Source organism: Vicugna pacos, chromosome 19, assembly GCF_048564905.1.
Source record: "Vicugna pacos chromosome 19, VicPac4, whole genome shotgun sequence".
Lineage (NCBI taxonomy): Eukaryota > Metazoa > Chordata > Mammalia > Artiodactyla > Camelidae > Vicugna > Vicugna pacos.
Genome location: NC_133005.1, coordinates 26631017 through 26658511, shown reverse-complemented (window position 1 = coordinate 26658511; position 27495 = coordinate 26631017). Strand labels below are relative to the sequence as shown.

General features: G+C 38.8%; 1 protein-coding gene across 17 annotated transcripts in view; it reads left to right on the top strand.

Moving 5' to 3' along the window:
* The first annotated feature begins 1180 nt into the window (after nt 1–1180).
* The window catches only part of LOC102533898 (copine-1), a 33910-nt gene continuing 7595 nt past the window's right edge, over nt 1181–27495 (top strand). The window contains exons 1-4 of one of the 17 annotated variants that reach the window (XM_072944125.1): nt 1244–1407; nt 2485–2548; nt 6759–6811; nt 9367–12671. In XM_072944125.1, the coding sequence (XP_072800226.1) occupies nt 9389–12160 (2772 nt within the window). In that variant the 5' untranslated portion in view covers nt 1244–1407; nt 2485–2548; nt 6759–6811; nt 9367–9388 and the 3' untranslated portion in view covers nt 12161–12671. Of the gene's footprint in view, nt 1408–1460; nt 2095–2484; nt 2549–6726; nt 6812–9366; nt 12672–27495 lie in introns of those variants that run through there. The other 16 variants (XM_072944121.1, XM_072944124.1, XM_072944122.1 and 13 more) reach the window with 16 other exon arrangements.

The window sequence follows — 27495 nt, the reverse complement described above, 5'->3', positions numbered from 1 at the left end:
GTTTTGCCATTTGTGGGTCTGAAACCATAGGTGGGAAGTTACCAGCACTAAAAAGAGTGAGAGAACAAAATTAATTAGTACATCACACATGCTTTATTTTGGTTATATATTTGAATGTGTATAAAGGCTACAAATGTATTTCTTATGTGAGCGATAGTCAAAAAAGTTTGAAAGCCACTAGGCTAAAGTATGATGAATGCAGATACATAAGGGAAGGAGGAGATGGAATTAGAAGTTTTTTGAATAAAATCTTTTATTTAAAAAAATTTTAAATTTAGAGAAAGTTTGCAAAGATCATAGAGTTGCATATCCATCACCCAATTTCTCTGATTTTAACATCTTAACATAAAACTTGTACATTGTCAAAACTAAAAGATTAACATCTGTACATTAGTATTAAACTTCAGATTTTACTCAGACTTCACCAGTTTTCTCACGAATGCCCTTTTTCTGCTTCAGGATCCAATTCTGGATACCACATTGTATTCAGTATGTTTTGTTTTTATATTACACCTACAAAGATAATATATAATACAGATTTGGTTCAAGAGTGTTGCCTGGTTTTTTAAAGCTGTACAGGGCTAGCACCAGGGTAGTTTATGACACAAACCTTTCCCAAACTCGTTGGGGGTTGTGGGAACTTAGTTCCTGATTTTGTTAGTTGACTCATTTTCTGACTTGGAAGATTAGTTCAATTATGGTAACATTAAGGAATTAGGGTATTGGCAGCGGTGGTGGAGTCTGAGTTGCTAGGATCAAAACAGCACAAGAATAATTTTTTTATTTAATAAAGTACTACAGTGCAGCTGTGGAGGGCTTCATAAGGACTGATGGGTAAGGTTCCCGAGACTGAAAATTTTAAATGGAGAAAAAAATGAATCAGCTTTTGATTATTTTGTCAGGGCATCATCAATAGAACGAGTCACCACTTTATAGTCTAGTTAATCCTCAAAAATCCTGGGAGGTAGAAATCCCTTCCCCTCCCTTCCCCTCTAGTCCCCTGTTGCGGAGGCTCGAAGAAGTGACGTAACTACAGGAAGTCAGAGCCAAATACTAGTGCGGATCCCACCGCGCAATCTCTCCCCCAAGGCGGAGCTAGTGCACAAAAGTCGCACGCAGGGACTCAAAGCTTCCCTTCCCGCAAACACCGGCAACTTCCGGGAGCTTGTCCTAGAAGCTCACTGCGCTTGTGCCGCCCCGCCTCGTGACGTCAACCACTTCGCCCCGCCCTTTCTGGAACGCGGAGCTGCTGAGCGGGCCGGCGGCCATTTTGTGAAGCGGCGAAGGAGGTGACGGCTGCTGTGGGCTCCGGGAAGCCGTTCAGGCTGGGGCTGTCGGCCTCAGGGCAGAGGCACTCGCGCGGGGGGTAACTCGGGTCTGGGTGCGGGTGCCGCGCAGCTCTCCCCGGTAAGACTCCCGCAGCCCCGGAACGGGCGGGGCTGTGCGGGGCTCGAGCCGCCCCTTGGTGGCCCGGGGCGGGGCCTTCGGAGGCCTCGGAGCCCGCCGCAGCGAGCGCCCCACACAAAAGGGTCGGGGCATGACTGCGGGGAGGCCCGGGGCGCCACTTGCGCCTCTCAGGCCGGAGAGGATGCGAGGAGGATACAAGAGGATGAGCCTGCCTACCGAAGAGGGAACGAGACCATAGCAAGGACGCCCCCGTGGTCGGAGAGGGAGGAGGCCAGAGCTGGGTGGCCCAGCGCCCTGTGAACTAACGGGAACTGCAGTGAAAACACAGTACATCCCTATAGAGCGAGAGTCTCTCTCTGCCCTCAAGTGCCGCAGAGATTGTAACTGTTCCCCGAAGTGAGGACACTCCCTCCACCCGAGTGGAAAGGAGGCCCCTATAGCCTACCAGAAAAAGGGGACTACAGTCAGGACACACCTGTGGGGAGGAAGCTGTAGTCGGTATACGCCCGTGAGTCTAGGGCGGAAGTTTCGAAACTGGCCGTTTTCGTGGCCTGAAGGTGGAGGGGGTTGCAGCAAAAAGCTTCCAAGGCCCAGCTTTGGGGCGGGGCTTACCCTCGGGGGTGTCGGCAGTTTGAGAAGCCGGACTTCGTAGAGTGGGTGTGAGTCCGCCTCGAGCCTCTGAGAATTGTAAGATGTCAGGCCCTTGGTCCCCGAGTAGGGAGGGGGCTGCTATGAGCACCACCTTTAGATTTCCCTTAGAAGAGAACCTTCAGCAGGAGGAGATCCAATGTGATGTGGAGGGTGGGTGATTTTGATGGAGAGTGGATTAAGTTTCTCTATTGAAGACTAGAGGTGCTAGGTTGCAGCCACGTGAAATGGGTGGGAGGGGCATTGAGAATCTACAGGTTAGTGACGGGGTTGCACACTTGTGCGTGAGGTTTAGCTACTAGATTATAAGTGTTTGGACGTTATGTGTGCTGCTTATGTATACTTCATAGTGAAAAATCTGAGGAGCTCCGGTGAGAGTTAACTCTGGGTTATTCAGTACTAAATGTACTGAGTTGTATCCTATTGCAGGCTCGGTTAAGATTTCTGGACCCTAAAATCCTCCTTGGCTCCGGATTCCCGGAGATGACCTAAGGTAAATTGGGCAGTTGGCAGAAATCATTATTCAAGATTAGGGTAATGCCAGTCAGTATAACCTGTTGAAAAAAATGATTGCATTTGAAGGTTTTGTTGAAGCAGAGACTTGTGACTGGAGTATTTCTCTTAGAGCTTCCTACTTGAATGTTTTTAAATGGTGTGCTTTTTGTAAAATGCAGTACTAGCAACATGAATTGCTTTGGACTTTGTTATCTAGTTTACGTTGTTAATGTATTTCAGCATTGGCAGTTTAAAATCTAGAAGTCTGGACACATAGGCGGTTCTTGTTTTGCTTTGGTTTTTAATTATAGAAATGTGATACAAGACTATTTGTTTTCGAAATTTAGTAGTTTTATAGTGTGGAGGATTTCTGGATTTAGTGGACGGAAATTGTGTTCAGGCATTTTCCAAGAATATTAAGTTGAGAAGAACTGTTACAAGTGGTGAAAATAATTTTGCGGTAAATCTTTGAAATGAAATGTTTGGTGTGTTAATATAAAAATTCAGGATGCGTTTAGTAGTATGACTAGAAAACAATTTTTTAAATGAAACAGGGAATGCGTTTTTATATCACCTTTATGCTTGATTAAATACTGATTATTTTGCATATTGATTGACTGTAATGCATAATTTCAATTTTTCTTATGTTCATATCTGTTAGGTGAAAAATGTGAAGCTTTGTTTTAGAAACCATTGTGGTAGTTACTTGGAACATATTGTTTGCTAATACCCGAAAACTTCAGGTTTCCTTCACTTTCTTTGACGTGTCAAAATGACTTGATTTTTGCATAATAAGTTTGGGGGTTGTTGGTACAATTTTTAGACGTGAAACTTAATTTTGTGGGCTAGTGTGTTCCAGATGCTAGAATCCAGTGACAATGTTTATGCTGTCATGCTGTTTTTATTCCGTTGTGTAGATAGTCACTCCATCATTTCAGTTTAGATGAATATTTTCTTCTGTAGATGTTATAGGAAGAACTTCTAAGTCATTAATGGTTTCACAAAAGATGGTTTTAGATATCCCTCCCTAAAATGCTGTTGTTCATTTCTGTAATCTCCTGCCTGGCCTACAAGTGCTTGATAAATGTTTGTGGAATAAATGAATGTTGTTAAGTGTTTTAGGTCAACGAAGCAGAAAAATAAGTTCGTTTAATTTGTAATTTTGTCAAATTTTACTACCACTACATATATACCTTTCGGTTTGCATGGAGTTAAGTTCGTTGAGTTTAAAGCCAGCTTTTAAGTCTTAAAACCAATAGTGAGGATGAGTTTGGTTTGCTAGAAGAAATAGAAGAAATACTGTTTCTCTGAAGTTTAAATCAAGTAAAATAATGAACATTTTTGTTAGCATTTGGGGGGATTAAAAAATAATATTTTAGTTTTTTTGGCAAGAGGAATAAGTGTCTTACTTAGAAATGTCTTGATTTGTTGCCTTGAGTACTGACTGGAGGTTAATTAGAAAGTTGAGTAATAATGCTATCAAAGGTTTATATATCCTTCAGTGTCAGAAGAATGCTTCAGTTTTATTAAGAATGATCCCAGAATCTGAAATGTGATCCACATGGGGATGGGGACAAAATCAAGTTGATGAAGCTGATTTTTTTTCTTGTAATGCCTACCATAATGTCATTATGCTGCTTGTAGCTTGTGCTCATTATGATTGGTTCTCTGTTTCCCATTGCTGAGGTGAACATTTGAACGGTGCTGATTTTTTGTTTCCTTTGAATCTGAAGAACTTAGGTCTGCTGTACCCTGGTTTTTGTTGATTAAAGACTGATTAGTGAACAAAGTTAAAATTCACTTTTGGACATTTATTATCAGATGAGGAGTGGAAATGATCAAGTTCTGGTTTGTGCCTTGGCTTCTTGATAAAGGATTATTGTCAGACATTTTATCTTGAAATTCCAAGTGATTGGAATGGCTAGTAAATAAGAAATCTGTCTTGTCATAATAATATGCTATATTTTTATAGCAGGTATTTGTAATTGTGCATATAACTGCTATTTGTAAAGTGGAAGCAAACCCACTATGTGGATTAATTTCCAAGATAGAGTGGAAAAATACATTAAAGCAAGCTTCTTGTTTTAGATCTTCTGAAATATATCAGTAGATTTAATGGCAAATCAAGTCCATTTTGTGCTTCCCTTATGCTCTATGAATAGGTAAGACATGTATTTTAGATATTTTGTTGCTTAGAATTGTTTCAGTCTTACCCTTCTAAAATTCACCACAGTTTAAGGTGATTGGAGTGCATTTTTCATTTTGGTATCCTGCATTCAGTTGCTAGATGACATTTAGAACCCAGGAATGAGTAGGTTCCTGGAAAACAGAAATGCCTCTATTAAATTATTGTGCTTTTTAGAAAATGAGGTGTTGAAAACAAAAAGTACTTTTGTTCTCAATTTCTATTTGATGGAAGAGGTGTAACACCAAAAGTTTTGAAGTTCTGGCTTCTAGTCTGAGCTTCCTGTGTTCTTTTCTTTGGTATGGGGTGAGATGGAGCTTTCCTTTTGTTGAAATAGGAAAGATTTACAAAGTTACGTCTAGATGGATTTTTGTACCTTAAATTGAACATGTTATACTTGAACTAGGGATTTGCTAAAATCAGCTGGGCCTTTCAACTTTTCTCCTTGTACAGTATTTCTGGTAACCCTGTAGACATTTTTCAGAGTAGACCGAGCATGTTCTCTTTGGGCTTAACTGACTGACCCTGAACTTGTTCCTCTCCAAGTGGACATACAGTACCTTCTTCAGTCTAGAAGGAACCTGTTTTCCCTTATGTTCGGGACACGTCCTAGCCCCACACCAAACCTTTGAATTAGAATCTCCAGTAGGGATCATCTGTTTATCACTAATACTTAACTAGAAAATTACCCTGGTTTTGAGGCTTGTAGAGTCAAACCTATAGGTTTAGAAATAAATACTCCAGTAGTAATTCATGCTCTTCCTTGTTAGGCATAAACTTTATGTAAAGCAAACTTTTTTCTGTTTCACATTTCCCTTTGTGACCCGTTAGATCAACTACTAGATGTGGCTTTTAAATGAAGAGTTTTAAATTTTTATACTTAATTAGAATCAATTGTACGACGTATAAGAGATTAACAGAATGCTCTGGGCTTTTGAAAGTATTGTTTATGACATATTTGCATAACTTTGTGACAAAACGGTCTCACTGTTCTCTAGTAATTTGAGTGGTTGTCTAGAGGATGTTTAGCTTGTTCTTCAGATAAGCTTGGAGTAACAAAAACTTGAATATGTCTTTCTGGTGATGAATATTAAGCTCACTGGTGGTATCTTGATCTTGAAAGATAGTTAAAAATCAGCATCGTCATTCTATGTAGGCGTCTATTGGTAACTTCAATACTTAATAGTGACAGTTTTCTAATACTCTTTTGAATATAGTTGTCTTATCATTTGGTCATATAAATTGCTTGTGAATTGTTCATTGTAACTTCACCAGTTTGGGAGAAATTCCAGTGAAAGATGAGTGGCCTGTTTTTGCTTTGGGAGCTACTTTTAATATGCTAGACTTTAGGAATTTTTTTTAACAAGTCTCTTGGAACCATTTTAGTGTTAGAAGAAAAAGCTCTTTTCTTAATATTTTGAACTCCAGTGGTTTTAACTAGAAATTAGTCCTTATACCCAGAACTTCCACTTCATTTATGTTTTTTGATGTTTGATGCTATTTTGGTGCAAAGGAAAATATATTGGAAGAGTAATTGCAATAATTTCCATGGATACCCTTGAATTGATGACTTAATCTGTCCAGGAACTGTTACTGTGTGAACTTGTGCTTTTTCATCAAAAATTTAGTGGGAACCTGAGGAAATAGGTGGCAGTTGGATTTGTGTTAATGGAATTTTCTGGACTGGTTTAATCATCAGTGATTAAAGCAGTTACCCAAGCTTTATGACTGCTTTAGTTTTTGATTGATTCATTCTTGGGCTAATGTATGACACATTCTTGATGTATATAAATATATGTTTTCAGAGATATATTTGAAAGCAATACCAAATAATAAACATGTGAGATTTTGGTATATATATATTTTTTATACATTCTAATGAAGTACTCTGGTGGTTTCAGACTCGCCTTCATAATATACAGTTCAGCGTGGCCTGTGCGTGTTTTGTGTTTCCTGCATTGATTTTTGCCTCCATTTATTCTCTATTGCAGTCTAAAAGTTGGTTTTAATTGGTTGCCCACAGGATTGACTTGGCCTCTACTTCTTGTTAAGAAAATACATCTCTTGTTTTATCAGGTAAGAGATTTTTGAATAGAGGGTTTGTTTCTATACAAGATAAGATGAGATTATTAAATAACATGAAAATATGTGTAATGACTAAATTGGTTTTTTATTTGTTTTTAACAAGCTTATTTGAGGGATGGGGCTGGGGTGGACTGGGTGTCTTGAACAGTTGTTGCTTCCTTTAGGAGTCAGTTTTCTGTGGATGCATTTCTTATGCTGAATTCCTGATTATTAGGCAGTAAGTAGCTGTTTTTTCCCTCAGTAGCATTCTGGTCTAACTACAAATACAGGTGCTTGTTATTGGTATGGTTTTTTAATATTTTTTAGAAGTATAGGTATAGATAATGGGTCATTTGTCTTAGGGTACAGATTTTGATATTAGGTGTAACTTTAGTGGTTGGAATCTAACCCTCTTGTTAATAACTAAGATAGGCTCAAGCAGGATAGGTTGAAATGACTCATCTGTCAAAAGGTACTTAGTAGCAGAATAGCAGATCTTAGTTTATTTTACATTTTTCAGAACCCTAAAAACTCTTCTTCTTAGATGGCTTTATAATACATCTTGTGCTGCTCTACTTTGGTTTACTCCTCAGCCCTTTTTAGATGGTAATCTGGGCAGATTTTCAATATTACGTTTTCATGTGTACCTTGTACAGACTTTGGCTAAATTCCTTCTGTTAGCAGCACATGGTTTGAAGACTTAACTGTATATGCGCTTAAGCCCTGTGTTTAATTCTGGGAACTATATCAAATCCCCATTTTATTGTCCTGATGCAAACTAACATCTCTCAAGTTTTAGGGAATCTAGATTACCCATGATATTTCCCCCAATTAGTGATCAAGTGTGTTTTGAAGTTGAATGGCATGCTATATGCTACTTGAATATAGGCAGTATTCTAGAGCTAGTAAGGAATGAGAATTTGATTTAATTAATCAGAACCTTCTTGATGAACTTTTTATAGACTGCTAAATGGTAAATAAGGGCAAAAGAGTCTATTAGTGTGATGTTTTTAGTATTAATTTTTCTTATTGACTCTTGCAGACCAGAAATGAGAATCTTCCCTCTGCCTTTTCCCAAATTTTCGTAGTCCCAGACTTCCCTAGTGTTTTTCATATGGTCTTGTTTTCTATTTGCCAGTCCATCTTTTTGGATTAAATTTGAAGATGGCTTTTAGTTTTTTGTGTATGTGTGTGTGAGGAAACTGTCAAAGCCAAATGCATCTTTTGTATACAGCAATCATAATATTGAGATACATTTGCAGATTTTGTTGCTTCAGATTAGCGTTCATACAGTGTTTGACTTTGAAAAACTGCTTTCATGGAGTTACAGAACTCTTAGAGCTTGTAGCAGGATACTTTGTTCTGATGTTCTTGTTTGAGAATTGATGAAACCAAGGCTCAAATAATTTATAATTTCCCAAAGGTCACAGATAGTTTAATAGGTTTATATTTAAAAGTTGATTTTTAAATGACTTGGAAAACATCATATGCTGTTGGCCACATAAATTAAAAATTCTTTTTTCTAGTCACAAGAATTTGTTTTGGATTACTTTACAAAGGGCTACCCTTGCATTTATTCTTAGAAGCCATATGAACTGAAGTACTAAAGTCAAATTCCACAGGAGTTATGTTGGGTCACAACCAACTGAATAAAGTTTATATACTAGTTCAAAAACAAAAAATACCTCTTTTTCATTATCCGTCCTCCCCTGTGGGTTAAACATGACGGTTTGTTTGTTTGTTTGTTTGTTTGTATGGAGTTAGAGAATGAGACAATGAACATGAGTTAATTAAAACAGCCATGGTGAATGGCACTGTAACCACTTTTTGGAGTTATGACTACAGGTAACTAATATTTTGGCTATTTTACTCAGTATTTCTTTTGGATACGTAGTATGTATTAACCTTATGTAAAAATTATATGTTGTTTTCTTTAAGAAATAAAGCTATAAAGCAGATACAAGAGTTTTAGGATGAAATATGGAATCAGTCTCATTTGAGACTTGGATCTGCTTTAGTATTAAGTATTATTTGAAATTCATTAGTTTTCCAGTTTTGTTTCTGTTGGATTTTGAGATTGAGCCATATAAAATGATATTGATAATCCCATAAGTTGTCAAGTTTGTAAGGAAGATGCTGAGCCAGTTTTAAATATTAACTGTGATATATCCTTTGTATGTTTTTCCCTGTAGATTGTTAAACTTTGTTTCCTGATTTGACTTACACATTTCTTTTAAATCTTATTGAATAATTAGTGGTCTGAATGATGATGTAATTGGTGATTTGATCGTCCTATGGTTGTTGTTTTACTGAAACTTTCGAGTCTTGGGGCTGAACTTCTAATTGTTTCCAGAATTAATCCCTTTTGGAAGTTGAAACTGGGTTTTACATTGTAAACGGCATATAATTTTCAGCTTTCAGAATTTCCATATTTAAAAAATGACATTGCTTGTGATAGTTTGAGGGAATATTTGAGGGCCTAATATGGTAGCTGATCATTCTTGTAGCTAAAAACTTGGTGTGATAAACAGGAGTCTGACCTGGCCGTTGCCTTTTCTCATCTGCAGGTGTGTGTGGTTTCAGCGCAGCATGGCTGTGGTCATCCGTTTGCAAGGTCTCCCAATTGTGGCGGGGACCATGGACATTCGCCACTTCTTCTCTGGATTGACCATCCCTGATGGGGGCGTGCATATTGTAGGGGGTGAACTGGGTGAGGCTTTCATCGTTTTTGCCACTGATGAAGATGCAAGGCTTGGTATGATGCGCACAGGTGGTACAATTAAAGGGTCAAAAGTAACACTATTGTTGAGTAGTAAAACGGAAATGCAGAATATGATTGAACTGAGTCGTAGGCGTTTTGAAACTGCCAACTTAGATATACCACCAGCAAATGCTAGTAGATCAGGACCGCCACCTAGCTCAGGAATGAGTGGCAGGGTAAACTTGCCTACAACAGTACCCAACTTTAATAATCCCTCACCCAGTGTAGTTACTGCTGCCACTTCTGTTCATGAAAGCAACAAAAACATACAGACATTTTCCACAGCCAGCATAGGAACGGCTCCTCCAAATATGGGGGCTTCGTTTGGGAGCCCAACATTTAGCTCAACCATTCCGAGCACAGCTTCTCCAATGAACACAGTCCCACCGCCACCAATTCCTCCAATCCCAGCGATGCCATCTTTGCCGCCATTGCCATCCATTCCCCCAATACCAGTTCCTCCTCCGGTACCTACGTTGCCTCCCGTGCCTCCTGTGCCCCCAATCCCCCCAGTCCCTTCTGTGCCACCCATGACCCCGCTGCCACCCATATCAGGCATGCCACCCTTGAACCCGCCACCTGTGGCACCTCTACCTGCTGGAATGAATGGCTCTGGAGCACCTGTGAATCTGAACAATAACCTGAACCCTGTGTTTTTGGGTCCATTGAATCCTGTTAACCCTATCCAGATGAACTCTCAAAGCAGTGTGAAACCACTTCCCATCAACCCTGATGATCTGTATGTCAGTGTGCATGGAATGCCCTTTTCTGCAATGGAAAATGATGTCAGAGATTTTTTCCATGGGCTCCGTGTTGATGCAGTGCATTTATTGAAAGATCATGTAGGTCGAAATAATGGGAATGGATTGGTTAAGTTTCTCTCCCCTCAAGATACATTTGAAGCTTTGAAACGAAACAGAATGCTGATGATTCAACGCTATGTGGAAGTTAGTCCTGCCACAGAGAGACAGTGGGTAGCTGCTGGAGGCCATATCACTTTTAAGCAAAGTATAGGGCCTCCTGGACAAACCCATGCCCCTCCTCAGACACTTCCCAGGTCAAAGTCGCCCAGTGGGCAGAAAAGGTCAAGGTCAAGATCACCACATGAGGCTGGTTTTTGTGTTTACTTGAAAGGGCTACCATTTGAAGCGGAAAACAAACATGTCATTGATTTTTTTAAAAAGTTGGATATTGTGGAAGATAGTATTTATATCGCTTATGGACCCAATGGGAAAGCAACTGGTGAAGGCTTCGTAGAGTTCAGGAACGAGGCTGACTATAAGGCTGCTCTGTGTCGTCATAAACAATACATGGGCAATCGCTTTATTCAAGTTCATCCAATTACTAAAAAAGGTATGCTAGAAAAGATAGACATGATTCGAAAAAGACTGCAGAACTTCAGCTATGACCAGAGGGAAATGATGTTAAATCCGGAGGGAGATGTCACCTCTGCCAAAGTCTGTGCCCACATAACAAATATTCCCTTCAGCATTACCAAGATGGATGTTCTTCAGTTCCTAGAAGGAATTCCAGTGGATGAAAATGCAGTACATGTTCTTGTTGATAACAATGGGCAAGGTCTAGGACAGGCATTGGTTCAGTTTAAAAATGAAGATGACGCACGTAAGTCTGAACGCTTACACCGTAAAAAACTTAATGGGAGAGAAGCTTTTGTTCATGTAGTTACTCTAGAAGATATGAGAGAGATTGAGAAAAATCCCCCTGCCCAAGGAAAAAAAGGGTTAAAGATGCCTGTGCCAGGTAATCCTGCAGTTCCAGGAATTCCCAGTGTGGGAATGCCCAACGCGGGAATGCCCAGTGCGGGAATGCCTAGTGCGGGGATGCCTGGTGCGGGGATGCCTGGTGCCGGGATGCCTGGTGCCGGGATGCCCGGTGCTGGAATGCCTAGTGCAGGAGGTGAAGAGCATGCCTTCCTCGCTGTAGGGTCTAAGGAGACCAACAATGGGCCTCCATTTAACTTTCCTGGTAATTTTGGTGGATCAAATGCCTTTGGGCCACCACTCCCTCCTCCAGGATTAGGAGGGGCCTTTGGTGATGCTAGGCCTGGAATGCCTTCAGTTGGAAATAGTGGTTTGCCTGGTCTAGGACTGGATGTTCCAGGTTTTGGAGGTGGACCAAATAATTTAAGTGGGCCAGGATTTGGAGGGGGCCCTCAGAATTTTGGAAATGGCCCTGGTAGCTTAGGTGGCCCCCCTGGCTTTGGAAGCGGCCCTCCTGGCCTTGGAAATGCCCCTGGGCATCTAAGTGGGCCTCCAGCCTTTGGGCCTGGCCCTGGTCCTGGTCCTGGCCCAATTCACATTGGTGGTCCTCCTGGCTTTGGATCTAGTTCTGGAAAACCAGGACCAACAGTAATTAAAGTACAGAATATGCCCTTCACTGTGTCTATTGATGAGATTTTAGATTTCTTTTATGGCTATCAAGTGATCCCAGGCTCAGTGTGTTTAAAATATAATGAAAAAGGTATGCCCACAGGCGAAGCTATGGTGGCTTTCGAATCTCGGGATGAAGCCACAGCTGCTGTCATTGACTTAAATGACAGACCTATTGGCTCTAGGAAAGTAAAACTTGTATTAGGGTAGCTAGCTGTTCACATCAATTCTTCATAGGGTAGATATAGTCTTCATAGTGCCGTGATTAATGCATCCAGATTGTTTTCCTAGTGTTTCCAGGTTAGAACCTGTGGATTGTTTCAATTGCATATAGATTGGTTTCCATACATAGAGCATTGGTTGACTGTTTACAGAAGACTCACTACCAGGATAAACATTGCTGTATGTTACAGTAAAGCTGTCTGGAGAGAACACAAAAATGATTTTGGCATACCGTTAGAGAAACCATTTGTAAAATGCAAATGACTACATAAAGCTTATCAAGGAGTCTAGATCGGTTTTGTTTTATACCATTTGGGATGAAGAAAATAGAAATGTCAATAGAGCTCATTAAGGGTGCTCTTGCCAGCTGCTGAAAAATAGAAGCTGGCTACTCTTGGAATTTGGTTTAAAGCTGGACAGATTTGCTTTGTTATAGGGTCAAAGCTTTGTCTAAAGTCCTCATTTTCTTTTAAAATTGAATAAAATCTCTGTATACAGATTCACTGTATGTACCTTTATTGCTTCTTGAGGGTTCTTGCTGTATAGACAGTCTTGCTTCTGAAGTTGCTGCTTTGTTTGCCTAATTGACTCATTTGTAAATGAGCAGAACTGTTTTGTTGTTGTTTTTTAATATAAAACTCCATACTTGGTTTGTGCTATAACCTTGAACTTTATTTCTGATGTCACACTTAAAACTGTGGAATAAGACATTTGCCACAAAAATAAAATACGGAGTCCTCTACCTACCAGAGCCTTTTTGGTTTGACCGCCAAGTTTTAGTTTAGTCAGTTTAAAAATTGTTCATGTTTGGGTGGCATCAAAAACCAGAAACCACCTTTAATAGTCATTGTTTAAGATACTTGATTTGAAGTCCTGCCCAAGATGAGTTCTGGCAATATTCTGGCAACTTCTGTCCCAAATTTATGTGAAAATTTGACCTGTAACTAAACAGAAGGTCCATTCATAAAGCATTATTATATCTAGGTTTTAAAAATTGAAGTTGAAGTTCTTAGCTTTGTTAGCAATAGTGTTACAGAATCAAAGATCTGTAAGCTGGTCCATAGATTGATAACGCATTTAATCCTGTTACTTGGAGGCTTTTTGGTCTAGTTGTTTGATCAGGAGCCTGTTTACAAAAATTCTTTATACAGAGTACAAGTGCCAGAGGTGAGAGAATTGAGACTCCTTGCCCTTTCATACTCTTTTCTTTGACATTCAGGACACTAAGGCAGAAGGACCACATGGGTTCTGGTTGGTGAGTGTCCTTGTCATGAGAACATTTGCCTTACAACGTCCTGCTCACTGCCACAAAAGGCTCTACTTTTGGTTACTTTCCTTCTTAGTTAAAATGCTCTAAAGATATGTCACATATTATAAACATGGAATGGGAGATCGGTGAGATATCATGAAAAACAAATTTTGTCTTTTACATGGGCCTCTGTCTTGGTTTGAAACATCCCCAACATTTCCTACAAATCAATGTACTTAAAAAGGGGTCAGCCTTTTTAAAGTATTTCCTACTTTAAAATTTAAATAGTGCCTTTTTGGTGTTGCAATTCAGTGGAACACTGAAATACAGCGTCGTGTAATTTAGAGTTAAGAGTGGCAACAGTTTCATTTGTGTGATAAGATTTGGAAAGTGTTGTCATCACTACAATCTTAGAGGATTGACAGAACGGAATTTTTTGTTTAGGGACAGGATTTATTTAGACTTTAAAAGAAGAAATGGCTGTGTTGTGGGTCCTTTAGTAATTCACGAATACAAATTCGCTTTGACAGATCACTAGCTATTGCCTCCTCAGCTACAAAAGCAATATGATGTTTGTATATGCTGTTCAATTTAAGTTTTCTGTTCAGTAATCATTTCTCATTCCAAAGACAGAGTGCAGAAAACTTCAGCGCTGCTTGGGAGTCTTATTTCAACTGCAGATTATTTTCCCCATTGGAAAGCTGACTATTTTCATTTTAGAAAAATGGGTTGTTTGAAGATGAAGTCTTTTATCTTTTTCCACAATTTATTTTGATTATATGTTCGTACATTCTTATTAAATATTTCATATACTTTATTTCAACTACTTTGTTATTTACTACATTTTAGACAAATACTGAAAAGGAAAACTTGATTTCATTGTTCATCAAATTAAATAAATTAAGAAAATAGTGGTTTGTGTAGAAATTGGAGAGAATTGTGTTTCATATTTGGTTGGATCACAACAGTACTTCTCTTGTTGTGAAATGTAATTAAATGCTTTGCCCTCTGGAACTTGATTTTTGTGTATCTGAGACTTATTAACATAGTGCTAACTTTAAGCGTACTGTTCATCTTGTTCTGGGCATTGGAGTTTGAGTTTTTTTTTAATTCTTGAAAATATGTTCTGTGAAACTACCTCTCTTCCTGCCAATTTTCTCATAAGAACTAGGTGTGGGGTGAAAATGAATTTACATTATTTTCTCATTTGCTTTGTATGGTATGAAGGATTTGTAAAGCTTTGCTCAAAGTTGTGTGCATTTGTAAACACATATTTTCAGTCTTATGTGTAAATTTTATTGCCTGATTTTGGTGATCCTTACATTAATGGAAGAGAATCTTTTCCATTAGATTTAGAACCCTCCCGCCCCTTTTTTTAGTTTAAAGGGTTAGAAAAATCAACAAAATGTATTTTATAAATAAGCAAATTTGTAAACTTTTTCTGAACTTGAGTGAAACATTTAGTTCACAAGCAAAATTTGGAGGTGTGTTCTGTGTTTACACTATAGTTTGGATGTATAATTATTAGTGGCTTTTTTTTAATGTGCACTAAGTGAAATGTCGTTTCTAGCTTTGTGCTGCAAGTTGTCAAAGCATTGACGGTGGAAATTTCATTAGGATTTTTATTCAGAATTTCAGAGAGTAACATTCAGTGTAATTAGGTCAGTCTTAACCCACTGGATGAGAATCTAGGGCTGTGTATGGAAATAAGTAAACATACATTCTGGGTGGAAATACCTTGGATAAAAAGAAGGGTACATGAAAGCCTTAATCAAACTCAAAGTCCCTTTTTTTTTTGGATTCTGTCATTGTGTACAGGTGTGGGTCAAGTGTTTAAAAAATAAATCCACTCATCAAGAACACTTTTAAAATGAGTAAAGAAAATGTAAAATTGCTGCCAGTCAAATCTTCTGGAAAGAATTTCTGGCAGTGATAACATTTAAAAATTATTTCCCACTCTTGGAAACATTTAAATTGTTTTACTGGCAGTTCTACAGTAGTCCAAACTTTAGAAACCAAACACAATAAAATGACTCATTGCCAATATGGCCCAACATTGCCAGCAAATACTGCCTTGGCTTTATTCAGCAGAGGTTTTTGTTTATATAGATGAAGTCTTGAATACTGTTCAATAAACTTGTCACGAAATAAAACAGGCTGATGCTTTTAATGCTTTAACTGCACTAGAGTATTCTACTGAGCTGTACTATCAGGTTTTTTTTTTTTTTAACTCCTAAAAATTTGTGCCTTTGGAAAGGTGGATTTGGTGATCTTGGAGGTAACAATTGTTGCTTATCCTTGTCTGCTAATGCTGAAGTGTGGAAAGAAGATGATACCTGAAATGGCAGGGAGGAATCTTGATTCTAGGTCACATGTATGGTACCCACTTTTTCAGGTTTATTTTATTATGTGTTTTTGCTAGCAAGCTCCTTTGTTATGTGGACTCAGACCTTGAAACCAGATGCTCCTTTTCACAAAAGGAGTCTAAAAGGGGACTGTGAACTGTCTTTTAAAAACTGATTACTTTAGGAAATGGGAAAAGAAATCTTCAGTATACATGGTCAGGTGGACATACCTCTAAAGCTTTGTTTTTCTTTTTTGTTTGCTCATTTGTTTTTGCATTAGTATGTGAAGTATTTGATGTGGGGAAGAGGGAAGAGGAATCAAAAATAACTGCTTCTTTCTGACAGTGATGCTCTGGTTTTGTCCCTTCCACTTCAACTTCTACTGAAAAATATTAGCAAATAAATAGTTTCCATAAACTCCACAGAATCTTAAAAAAAAAAATCTGGATTGGAGTTGCAGAGAAATCAGTGGGCTGTTCCTTTTAACCAACACTCTTGAAAAATGTTTATGACTTTTATCTTTATCATGAAAGAGTTTTAGCCTGTATTTGAGTTTGAGTACCCAACTTGTTTTAGAGAGGTGTAGACTAGACATACTTAATTCCAGGTAGTTGCTAAGCTGTTCTTAAAATTATGACTGTTTGACTAAGCATTTGAAAAATTGAAGAGTGAAATGAGCAGCCTAAGGACATCCAGAATCGCCTTTACCATCTTAAGAAAGGGGTGGACTGGTTGCTAATATGTCTCCTTTTCTTGCTCAGGAGAGATCATTCAACTTCTATAATTCACTGTTGTCAGCTTTCTGTTGTTTTACAGCAAGAAGTAGTCTATCAGTTATGTGCATCGCCACTGTTCTCTTTACCCCCTCCCCAAAAGTAGAGGTTTTATGGGCCGTGGTAGAATTCAACTTATGGCTATCCATTTTTGATTAAACAATTGCTTGATTTCAGTTTTGTCTTTTTAGTATAAAATCTGATAGATCACATTGACTTACTGTAAAATATTCTGGAAAGAGTGTACCATGGTGGTGGCACAGTTCTCTGATGCTGTAGTGACTTTTCTGGGGAAACTTCTGTTCAACAACATAGGCGAGTTCATCTCTTATTGGTGCCTGCTCATGTAAATCTTAATTCTTTGCTGTGCTATTGCTGGATTTATTCTTGGTGCCTTGTGCCAGAGGATTTCACAAGTGTCCTAGATGGCTTTTCTGGATCAACAATAGCAACGAGCAACTAAGGTGGTACTGCTTTTCTACATATTGCTCTACTACTGAAGGGGCAAAAAGCCACCTGATGTAAACATTCCAGCCTCAGGGACAGAAGAGCAGCACTGTGAAACTGGGGGCAGGAAAGTAGTACTCATTAACCATATTCCTTGAATTCTGTCAGGAGTGCCAGGGACACTAAAACTACACTCCCTCTCCCCCACCCCAGTGAAAATGTTGATCATTAGGTCATAGAGACTAAGCAAACAGTAATTGTAGAGAAGTGGCTAAATAGCACAGCACAGTGTCAGAGTTGGCACCCTAATTCTTTCCGACATCTGGACTCTGACTTCAGTAACTTAATGGTTTCATGTCAGTTTCCCTAGCCAACTGATGGCTTGCCATTTCATGTTGAGAGGAGGAGGTGACTGTTCGGGGGAAATAGAGCCATGACCAGCAGGAGAACATAATTCAGTGTGGACAAAGATGTTGACAAGCATAACACATCCCAATATTATAGTATAGTGAGCTATGCTGTAGGCTGCCCCTTGGTGTTCATTTCCTTTTTATCTGGATGCTGTGAGTTTTCCCTTTTTACCTGTTTTATATAGTAAACCTGCTGGTAAACACAACTATGAGTTTTACTTCAACTGAAGCCCCCGACTGCTGTCTCTGTAGCCCTAAACTCCTAATTGGGATGGGGAAGGGGTGTGAGTTCACTCACATCTCTTGATTAGTGAAATAAGATTTGTCACTTATGCATTTGTGCTGTATATCAAATGTAACAACCACATTGAACAAGTCATCTTAATCCTCACAGAGTGTGAAAGTCTTAAGGAGGGTAAAGAAGTCAGCCGCTTGAGGGGTCTTAAATCATGTTAACTGGTGCTATTGTGGATTTCTTTTTCTTTTGTTCCATGTGAAAGTGAGTTAATGCCACCTGCCACTACACTTCCCCACATGTTGGGTCGCAATGCAGAGAGTGTCATGTCCTTTATACATAACTCCTTTCTGTGGTGTGGTCCTGTGGGCCCATTAGGATCTCTCTGCTGTGTGTGAATCTGGCTTAAGTGGTGGAAAGACTGATGCAACTCTTAATGAAGTAGATACTGCTGATTACCTTTGCTTCTAGACCATTGAATTGACAGGTTGGAATTGGAAGTGTCTGTTGCCTCCAAGCTTTTAAGACAATTTCACATGAATATACAGCCTAGCCATAGCTGTAACCCATGTAAACTTAAATGTTTTGAGCAGTGTTTTGCACCTAGCACTTACACACTGTGGTAGAGAAGGAAGTAAAATAAGATGCCTGTTCTTCAAGGCATTAAAGTCTTAAGTGACACAAGTAAGTGCTTGGTTGTACTTGTACATGTACAAGGTACACTCACATCCCACAGGAACTGGATAGAGTTTCCTGGCCAGTTGTTAAAAGGTCAGACAGAAACAAATAAAATGGAAGGTCTTGGGTATAAGCTGAAGGAAGGTGTGATCTCTAACCAAGGTTCTTGGGGACACAATATGTTAGTTTAGTAAAAACGAAATTATTGTGTCAGGGAGCACAGTGGTAGTATGTAAAATTGTGCTTATCCTGTCAGCTCTTAAAAGTTGTCCCGTAACATCGTAGCTTGGGGTTCTGGCAGCCTGAGTGGCATGACTGAGCTGAGTGGTCAGCAGGGCAAGCAGGCAAGGGTTGGTTGGTTCTAGGGCTTTCCTGGCCTAGCAGAGGGATAGAAACTTTTATCTTTTTAATAACCTTTGACTAGCTGCCAGATAACCACTTTTTATAAACAAATACTTTAATAAGACACTCAAACACCCCAGAATGAAGTGAATTTCTCCATCAGTTTAACCACTTACATGCATTGTTGTCTACCTGAAATTCATTCTTTGTAGTTTTAGGTCAATTTGATAAAGTTTTAGCTTTTCTGTATGAAATGTCCACCTCTTGGTTCTTGTTCTAGACTAGCACTGTCTAGTAGAATTTTCTCCAGTGGAAATGTTCTCATCTGCACTAATACGGTAATTAAACTTGAATAGTTACATGTGGTTAGTGGCTACTGTATTGAACAGAACAACTCTGAATTCACAAATCAGCAGAAAATTTCCTCTTAACATGTATGATGATCTTTGGAGAACTTGTTAAACAGCACTGTCCAATTGAAATAAGAATTACTTGATGTTATTTAAAATTTTCTAGTAGCCACATTTAAAAGGTTAAAAGAAATATGTGAAATTTAATAAAATATTGTAACCCAGTGGATCTTAAATATTACAGTTTCAGTATATACTCAATATAAGATTATTGAGCTTATCTTACTTTTTTTTGTACTAAGTTTTCAAAATCCACTGTATATTTTACAGCACATTGTAATTTGCACTAAGTTTCAAGTGCTCAATAGTCTCATGTGGTTAGGGGCTGCACTTTTGGACAGCACATAATTATTCCTTATCATTTCTCTTTTATTTCTGCCTCTTTCAGCTGTTTCTTTACTTTTGGGTGTTCAAATTTTATTGCAGTCCACCTAACCTTTCCCCCTTCTCCTGTGTTTGCAGTTTTTTTGGAGAACTTGCCTCAGTTACCTTTTCTATATGCCACACTGGAGATTAACTGACAGTTTTATACTGTAAAATTACTAACCCTGCACCAGGTTAGTTGCTGTGGCTGTGAAGGAGCCACAGAACTTGAGTCTCTCCCCTCTGTTCTGCACCCCATCCTTATTGGCACATGGGCAAGTCACTGTATGTCTGTAATGTAGTTTTCTTATTGCTGAAATCTTCCCTTTCTTCATTTCTCAAATTCCCTAACATACAAATTTTGAAGAGTAACCTATCTTAAGATTGTCCATGTATCCCAAGTGAATTTATTCCATTGAGGGAGCTTACCTTAACAGTAGTTAATTTTCTTTTCCAGGGTTCCAGGTTTCCTTTTAATTGTCTCATTAAAAAGATGTAGATTAAAAAAGATAGGTTCCAGCAGGACAGGTTCCAGGTGGCAGAAGTGGTGTTCTTTGAAAATTTTGGTATTACTCGTATTTCCCTGAGGCAAATTCTACTTTATTTGCAGTATTCATGCTTATTATTTAAAGTTTATCCCTTTGATAAAATCTTACAAATGTGGAGTCCCACAATTTCTCCATTCCTGCCCTGGCAGAAAAATAGGGAGAATGTGTGATGGATGCAGAATTATTTTCCATTAGTGTGCAAGGTTAGTTGGTGTAGGTCATGGGAAGAGGCCACATGAACTTCACTGTTCTTTCTGTGGCCAAGTGGACTCCAGATTGAACTGGATTATAAGGTGTGAGCTGTTGGTAAAATGGGTGGAAATAATATCCTCAGGGAATCGAGTTGTGGTTCATCCAAGTTACTGTGTGTCCTAGAACTAGTCTTTCCTTTCTCTGTCTTCAGTGGGATTAAGTGACAAAATAGGATTGAGCTAGATAATATCATTATATCCAGTTTTAAACTTAAGTGATTCTGTGAACCCAGCCATTTCATTTCTTTCTGGAAATCTATTTAAGCCTTAAACGAAAGGCCAGTGGAACTCAAAATTGTAGTCTGGCTACTTGCCCTACCACTTTTTCTGTGTATAATAGCAGTTCCACACTTAAGCTTGAGAATTTCATTAGGAGAGAAAAGGGGGAAGGGTCGTCATTTCTCTTTTTGGGGGCTGCCATTTTCCTGCCAGTTAGGTCCATGGAGCAGGTAGACAGGAGGTATTCCTCTTGGGTGTATCATGAGCCAGCAGGTAGATAATGATACCACAAAAAGATCCATTTAGGAGCACTGAAGAGAGGAGCAGTTAACAAACGTTGGACATTTACACTGGCTCAGGTACGGGGCACTTTCCATGGTTGGCCTCATTTAATCTTCACAATAACCCTAAAGTTGGTATTATTATCCTCACTTTACCAATGAGGAAATCCAGGCAAAGAGAAGCAAAATAACTTGCCCAAGTTCTCACTAATAGATAGGAGTGGACAGAGATTATTCAGACATTGTCTGCCTGCATGACTCCAGAGGCAGAGCTCCTCCCTCCTTCAACTGATTCCTGCCTCTCCCTGACTTTTGGGGGAGGCCACTGACAACACTCTTGTCATGGGTCCTGAGCCTGCTGGGAAAGGGGCTCTAGCCTTGTACCAATGCTTCAAATGCTTGTTTTGAAGTAGGAAGGTTGGCGTGTTGTGTAAGCACATAGTTGTAAGTAAGAGAGAAACTTCTATTCCCATATAGTTCTATCTTGCTTGGAGACCATGTGTTCCTTCTTGGTTTGCTTCCTTCCCCAGATCCGATTCTCTTCTCAAACTAGTTTCTCTTCAGAATGTTGGACACAGATTAGATTAGTCCATTTTTGGATAAGTCTTTTGGGAATGTTGGAGTTGGATCAGTAGCTTCCAAACTTTTTGACATTTACAGAATATAGCAGGTAGGAAACCCTGTGACCATTTACTGTACTATATTTTCCCATTTTTCACTTTTTGTGTGAACATACATATTTAAGCTTTATATTACCAAATACTGTATGGCAGCCAGACTTCTTAGCATTATATGGATCTAAATGAAATTATTGGTTAAAATTTTAGTTTATAAACACAATGTTAGGAGCTCTTAGTCTTATATATGAGTTAAGACTGTGTAATTTTCTAATGAGGATTTGCATATTTGGTTTGGTTCATGACCAAAGAGGACTGTCATTGAGGCTGCTGATTTAAATTGGGGAATCCCTGAGTTATAGAGGGAAAAGCAGGGGTAGAAATACTGTGTACCTTCTTCATGTGCCTTGAGGCAGAGAAAGGAGGAAGAGTGGTGGTGATGGGCGTAATTTGTCTTTTCAGTCTTATGGGAGAAAAGTATTCTATGTGTGATGTTATGCCCATTGGGAGCCTATGGAGAATTTCCTGATTGGCTTTCAAGATTTGATCCCTGATCTGAGCTGCTCCAGCATGCCAAGGTAGGCTTTGGTTTGTTGAAGGAGTGATTCTGCCATCCATATGGGTGCTCTACTACTCCTTGAAGCCTGGAAATGGGGTTGAAACCTGGTGCCTTTCCTTGTTATGCTTTTGGGAGTGGAGGAAGGCAGTGTAACTCCTGGGCATGGAGAACTGATGGGTCTCAGCTCAATTGGCATTGAATTGGATCCAACTGGATCCAAGAGGAAAGATCTGTTCTTGAATTTATGAAGAGCCGAGTTAGAATCTCCTAAAGCAGGGGAGGAGAAGCCAGAGAAAATGATGAGTGAATTAATGTTAATAAGGTTTTGTTGCATGGTAGGAAAATAATATAATAATTTTGAAAAACTTGTTTCTATTGGCAAATAGTGGGATTCCCTATGTATGCTGGTAAACTGACTAGCTGGAAGAAGGGAATCCCTGATTTTTAACATTTGTTCAATTTCTGTGGTTTAAAACTTACCAAGGCCACCTGCTTACAAAATTCCTTTACAATTCTGTCTTGCAAACCATACAAGCATGCTCCAGCATGCTGTTGCAAACCTCTCTGAGGTGTTTTGAATTCACATTGTGTGCTCAGGGCTGTGCTATGTGACAGAGGAGTTGCTGAAGAACCATTTTTTCTAAAGAAGCTTATTTTGTTAACAGACAAGGAGCTGGAAACATGGACAGGGTACAGTTGTGTGGATTGAGTATAGGAGTCTGAGAAGCTGTTGAATGCTAGAAAGATCATGAAAAGAGCATATGAGACCTAGGCTTGAAGGATAATGATAATAGTACTGGTAATAATAGTAAGTAGTAAGCACCTTGCATATGTTTGTGTGTGTGTGTGTGTGTTGTGTGTTGACGGGGAGGTAATTAGGTTTATTTTATTTTTTAGAGGAGATACTGGGGATTGACCCAGGACCTCATGCATGCTAAGCACTTACTCTACCGCTTGAGCTGTACCTCCTCCCCCTTGTGTACATTATTTATATAAATCTCTGGAAATAGATATTATCCTGCACTTTACACCTGAGGAACCTGAGGCTTAGTGATTGTTTTGCCCAAATTACATAGGTAAGACATCATTCTGGTGGGTGTCTAATAGTATCTCATTGTGGCTAGAAAGGCATAAGGCCAGTACTTGGAGCCTAGTCACTTCACTGCAGAACGAATACTCTTGCCCACCAAATCAGATTGCTATTGAATATAAGAAGGAAGATTCTCAGTAGAGAAGGGTGTAACTACAGTCCAAAGTTTTAGACTAGGTGGGAGTCAGGATATTTTTGTTCTAGTCCTCATTTTACTTAACCATATGTGTCTCCTTAGCCAAATCACATCTCCCCTCTCTGCCTTGGATTGAGGAACTTGGATAAGATAATCACTCAGTCCCTTTTTATTTCTGACATTTTGTAAATTTTAAGTTAAAAAAAAAATGAGAGTGAGTATAGCTTCCTTAAGGAACAATGGGGAATGTACCCTGTCAGGGTATGAGGCTTGGGAAGCAACAAGATTGGTGATGGGAGTATGCAGAGGAGAGCAACCTACAGAGGGGAGTGAAGGAAATAGTCTCCAAGTGGTAGAAAGCAAGAGCAGAAAAGGTTGGTGCTCTGTCTATACTTAGTTGTTTCCATTTGCAATTCCCAACTAGCACCAGATGGAAAGGTGTGGATTATGGGGGCACATCGACATAACAAGCTAGTCTTTTGCATTGGGTGTTCCTAGAAAGCTCACTTCTCCCTTGATGGCTTTAGCAGCAGGCCAGGGCTAGATTTGGGTTATTTCTGAGAATCCTTGAATTATCACCTTTTTCTTAGCATTATTTCAGCAGTTATTTATAAAGCACCTGCTATGTGTGAGTCGCTGGAATGGAAACAAGACTGATCTGGTCCCTCCCCTGTTGAATTTATAGTCTCATAGGGGAAATAGGTAACAAGCTAGTAAATGTTAAACATATTGATAGGCTTATGAGAAGCTGGGCTTTATTGGGTTGGAGTTGGAGAAGATTTCTGACTTCAACATGGAAAACTGATCAGAGGGGACTGAGAGTGGAAATGGGGATATCAGTTAGGAGACTTTTACAGACATCCAGGCAGAATGTACTGATTTAGAAGAGAGTGCACAAAGACCTGGCGAGTATTAGCCAGATCTCTCTTACAAAAATAGACAGCAAAATTTCTAAGTCTTCTCTTTATTGACTCACTTAAATGTGATATTTAATAAAGTTTTATAAAATACAGAAGACTTCCAAACCAGAGGTAGGCTTGGAAGTAGATTTTAAAGGAGATAATACAGGATTTGGGAGAGATTTAATAATCCCATGCATTAGATAATTTAAAGGAAATATGACTCAAAGGATAGAAAACCGTGCATTATAAAAATTCACTTATTAGAGATGCTAATTCCAATGATAAAGTAAGAGTCAGATTTGTGAAAAAACAAAACTAGTTACCCAGGAACCTCTGACTACTCAGAAAGGAACCCAGCTCCACGTGCTACTGAGGCACACATGGGTCCACAGCATTCTGGTTGGGATTTTAGTCTTGGTAGAGAAGCTGAAAAAAGAGAATAAGACCAGCTGTGAAGAAAGTGGTAGAAATGATAACAGATTAGAAAAGAATGTTCTAGTTTACCAGAAACTGAGGCCTAGCACAGGAGGAAGCTCCTGGCCCTCTACATGTGTTTGGCCCAGATCAAAAGCATTTCTTTCTGGGATCTTTGAGAAATTATGGAGTGAAGGGAAAGGCAGCAGCTCCAGTTATTGCCTGTAGTCTTAGCACCATGGATAATTACTGCTAATGCTCTTATAGTTCATAAAATGTCTTTATCAGGGATAAACCTATAGTCCTCCATTAAAATTTTACCCCAACATTTTATTATGAAAACTTTTAACATACCGAAATGTTGAAAAAAATTATACAGTAAATTCCCATATATCCACGATTTAGATTCTACAATTTAAATTTTCCTATATTTATTTTACCACATCTGTCCATTCATCAAACCATTTTAATTTTGGGTGCATTTCAAAGAAGTTGTGAGCATCAGCACATTTCACCCATAAACATTTCAGTGTGCCTTATATTGTGTTCAATATTTGTTTATCGGTTTGGGGGAGGGGGAGGTTGATAAAATTTGCATACAATAAGATTTATATACCTTAAGTGTATGATTAGACAAAAGTGACAGATTCACCTGTGACTCACACTCCTGTCTAAGTAAAGGACTTTTATGTTCTCCCTAGAGTTCTTTTCTGTCTCTTCTCAGCTAATACCTGCCCTTCCCCTGGGGGACAGAGGAAGAACAACCATTGTTCTGAATTTTTTCACCTTAGATTACTTTTACCTACTCTAAAACTTCATAAGTGTAACTATGTATTTTATGCTTCAGATTCATCCAGTGTTGTAGATATTAATAGTTTATTTTTTCGTAGAGTAGTTTTCTATTATATATACTAACATATTACAGTTTGTCTATCCATTCTCATATTGATGGACACTTGGGCTGTTTCAGATTTTGGGCTGTTGTGAATAAATCTGCCATGAACATTCACGTACAAATATTTTTGTGGACATAATCTTTTTATTTCATTTGGATAAAACTCTAGAGTGTAATTGCTCTCGGATTAGGTATATGTTTGGTTTTCTAATAAGCTGTTGGATCGTCAAAGTGGTACATTTAATGCTTTCACTAACAGTGTATGAGAATTCCACATCCTTGCCAACATTTGGCATTGTTGGTTTTTTACTTTTAGCCATTGTGATGGGTATGTAATAGTATCTCATTGTGGTTTTAATTTGCATTTCCCTGATGACTAGTCCTATTGATCATGTCTTCCTTTACTTATTTCCAATTCATATATTTTCCTTTATGAAGTTATCAGATCAACTTTTTTGCCCATTTTTTAATTGACTGTCATTTAATATTGAGTTCTATGAGTCCTGCATTTAAATTTTAAAGCTCAGTTGTAGAAGAGTACAACTTCTACATTACTGCTGTACATTGATTCAAATGGAAAGGGCATGAAGGTTTGAGTTGAGCAGAAGCACATTTGCCATTTATTCAGCAAACAGTTATGAGTACAAACTAAGCACTAGTATTAGGGATACAGAAATAATACCTAGCCCTAGTTCCAAGGAGCCCAGATGATTAGGGTAGACAGACAAAAGTAAAAATTCTCATGTAGTGGTTTCAGTGTTAAGTTACTAAACATTTCCTGAGTGCCTGCTGGAGGGTAAGTACTGTTGCAGATACCGTAGATGTAGAGATAGGCAAACTGGACATAGTTCCTACTTTAATACAGCATATTTTCTGGAGTGTATATGGGGGAAGACAGTGCAGAGGCCCTGAGATGGAGAATGAGATTGATGTTGAGTGTATGTGGATCAGAAGTGAAATCTGGCTGGAAGGTACTTGCATGACTGGATTAGTTAGGTGAGGGTCAGGTTTTGCAGGGCCTTGTAGACGCATGGTAAAAACTTTGGATTTTATTTTGAGTGTTTAGGGGAGTCATTTGGGAGTTTTAAAGAGAGAAATAGTTGAGCTGGTTTGTCTAATAAACAGCATGTGTATGAGTGTGTCTGTGTGCACGTGCATGCACTGGTGAAGAAACCATCACAGTCATCCAGGGAAGATAATAAATCCTACCTGGGGAAGGTAGGTAAGACTTCATAAAGGAATAATGTCACAACAGAATCTTGGATGACAAGGCATTTGCTAGGCAGGAAAATCAGAGGTATCAGCATGTACATACATTTGAGGAACCAGAAATAGCTTTGGATGGCTAGTTGGGTGGGTGATGGAATGGCAGGAGGTAGAGCAGTCTTAAGAATAGCTTTGAAAGTTGAATTACAGTCACAGGGTCATCATATTACACAATTACTTAATTCCTTATAGATGTGCCCTCCGGATTTGTGCCACAAGGTGGCCATGCTAGGGAGTTTAGCTTTGAACCTAAGGGCCATTGGTGGCTATACAGACAGGGCTTCTAGTTAGAGACTTTATGGGAGCTGGCATCAAGATTGACTAGGTAAGGCAGTGATAAAGACAAAAAACAAGGGAGGAGGCAAGAAACAGTGAGGCCTGAAATTATGGAGAGGTTGTTGAACTGAAAGTATGAAGCTTGAAAAAAAAAAGAGAGAAAGTATGAGGCTTTGGGCTTAGAATGAATAGTCAAGAGGACTTGAGATATATAGATTGTGGAGAAAAGCTAATGAGTCCTTTTAAAAAATACAAAACAAACTATAAAATATTGAAATGATACAGAAGTGTATAGAGTATGTAGAATTCTCACCTTCATTCCACTCCTCTGAGGTGTTCCTAAAAGTTGTATTTATGTGCTATGTCTTCCACTTTTTATGTGTGTATTTATTTTGTGTATGTATTTAAAACTATTGTATATACACATACAACTGAAATTTAAAATGGAGTTACTCATCATTTTTTGCAGCTTTATTCTTTTATGCTACCAATATAATACAGTTCTGCCTTAATTGTTTAATTACCTGATAACTTAGCATTTCATTGTTTGAAAGTGCCATAATTTACTTAGTCACCACCTAACTGATAGACCTTTAAGCTGTCTCAGGGTTTTCACT